At 55.5% G+C, this 1208-nt stretch overlaps 1 protein-coding gene across 1 annotated transcript in view; it reads left to right on the top strand.

Annotated features, from left to right (window-relative positions):
* Nucleotides 1-1208, top strand: part of R3HDML (R3H domain containing like) — a 9409-nt gene continuing 8201 nt past the window's right edge. The window contains exon 1 of the mRNA XM_004697999.2: nt 1-261. Within this exon, the coding sequence (XP_004698056.1) occupies nt 1-261 (261 nt within the window). The remainder of the gene's footprint in view (nt 262-1208) is intronic.

Raw genomic sequence — 1208 nt, 5'->3', positions numbered from 1 at the left:
ATGCCCCTGCTGCCCAGCGCCATGTGCCTGGCAGCCCTGCTCTTCTGGACAGGCCACGGAGCGGGCGCCTTGATGATGCCCAACGCCACCCTGGCACTGGCCAGGCCCCAGACTACAGCCATGAGGGTCCTGACTGGCCTGGGGATGCCCAGGTACCGCCGAAAGCGCCACATCTCTGCCCAGGACATGAGTGCCCTGTTGGATTATCACAACCACATCCGAGCCAACGTGTACCCACCTGCCGCCAACATGGAGTACATGGTGAGTCCCGTGCCCCCCTCCCGCCCCCTTCCAGCACACGCTAACTGACCGGGGACGACTGGCTTTGAGGGTCAAAGTATTGGCCAGGTTGGCCCTACTGAGCCACTGGGTCCTGAGATCCATGGGACAGGGGAGGGACAAGCCTGACCATTTCTCAGTAGAGGAAACAAAGGCACAGGTACTGCAGTGAGTCGGGGCCCGAGGACTACTGATTACAGAACACCGACTGTGCATGCATGCGGCTCGAAGCCCAAGCTGCGTGGACCGGCTCTGATGCGTGGTGACTGTGTGTTGGAGGCGCTCTGCTCCACAGGGTCTCCTTGGCTGACATCTTTACAAAAGTAGGCCTTTGTTCTGTGGTGCCCCTGGATGGGTTCGAACTACCAGCTTCTAGGGAGCACACAGCCTCATCTTTCTCTTCTGCGGCATCTGATGGGTTTGAACTGCTAACCTCGTAGTGAACAGCCAAGTGCTTAACCATTGCACAACCATGGTTTCCTTGAAGCCACTTGGCTCATTGCCGCTGAGTCAATTCTGACTCACAGTGACCCTAGGGACAGAGGAGAACTGCCCTGTTGGTTTTCGGAGACTGTAAATCTTGGGAGCAGACAACCCCATCTCTCTCCTGTGGAGTGACTGGGGGGTTTGAACTCTGGTTGTCAGCTCAATGGGGATCCCGCTGTGTCCCCAAGACTCCTTGGCAGCCACTCGATGATGCTTTTCCAGGTACTCCTCGTCCCTCAAGGTGGGTCTTTTTTTTTTTTTAAACACTTTCATTGGGGGCTCTTACATCTCTTATCACCATCCATACATTCCTCCAATGTGTCAAGCACATTTGCACATATGCCGCCATCATCATTTTCAAAGCATTCTCTTCCCACTTGAGCCCCTGATATCAGCTCCCCATTTCTTCTCTCTCCCTCCCCACTTGCCCTCTCTCATGAACC

This window comes from Echinops telfairi, unplaced genomic scaffold (assembly GCF_000313985.2).
Source record: "Echinops telfairi isolate 266 unplaced genomic scaffold, ASM31398v2 ScPeMD7_5592;HRSCAF=6446, whole genome shotgun sequence".
Classification (NCBI taxonomy): Eukaryota; Metazoa; Chordata; class Mammalia; order Afrosoricida; family Tenrecidae; genus Echinops; species Echinops telfairi.
Note: the sequence above shows the minus strand (reverse complement) of the source record. Positions and strands in the feature narration are given on the sequence as shown.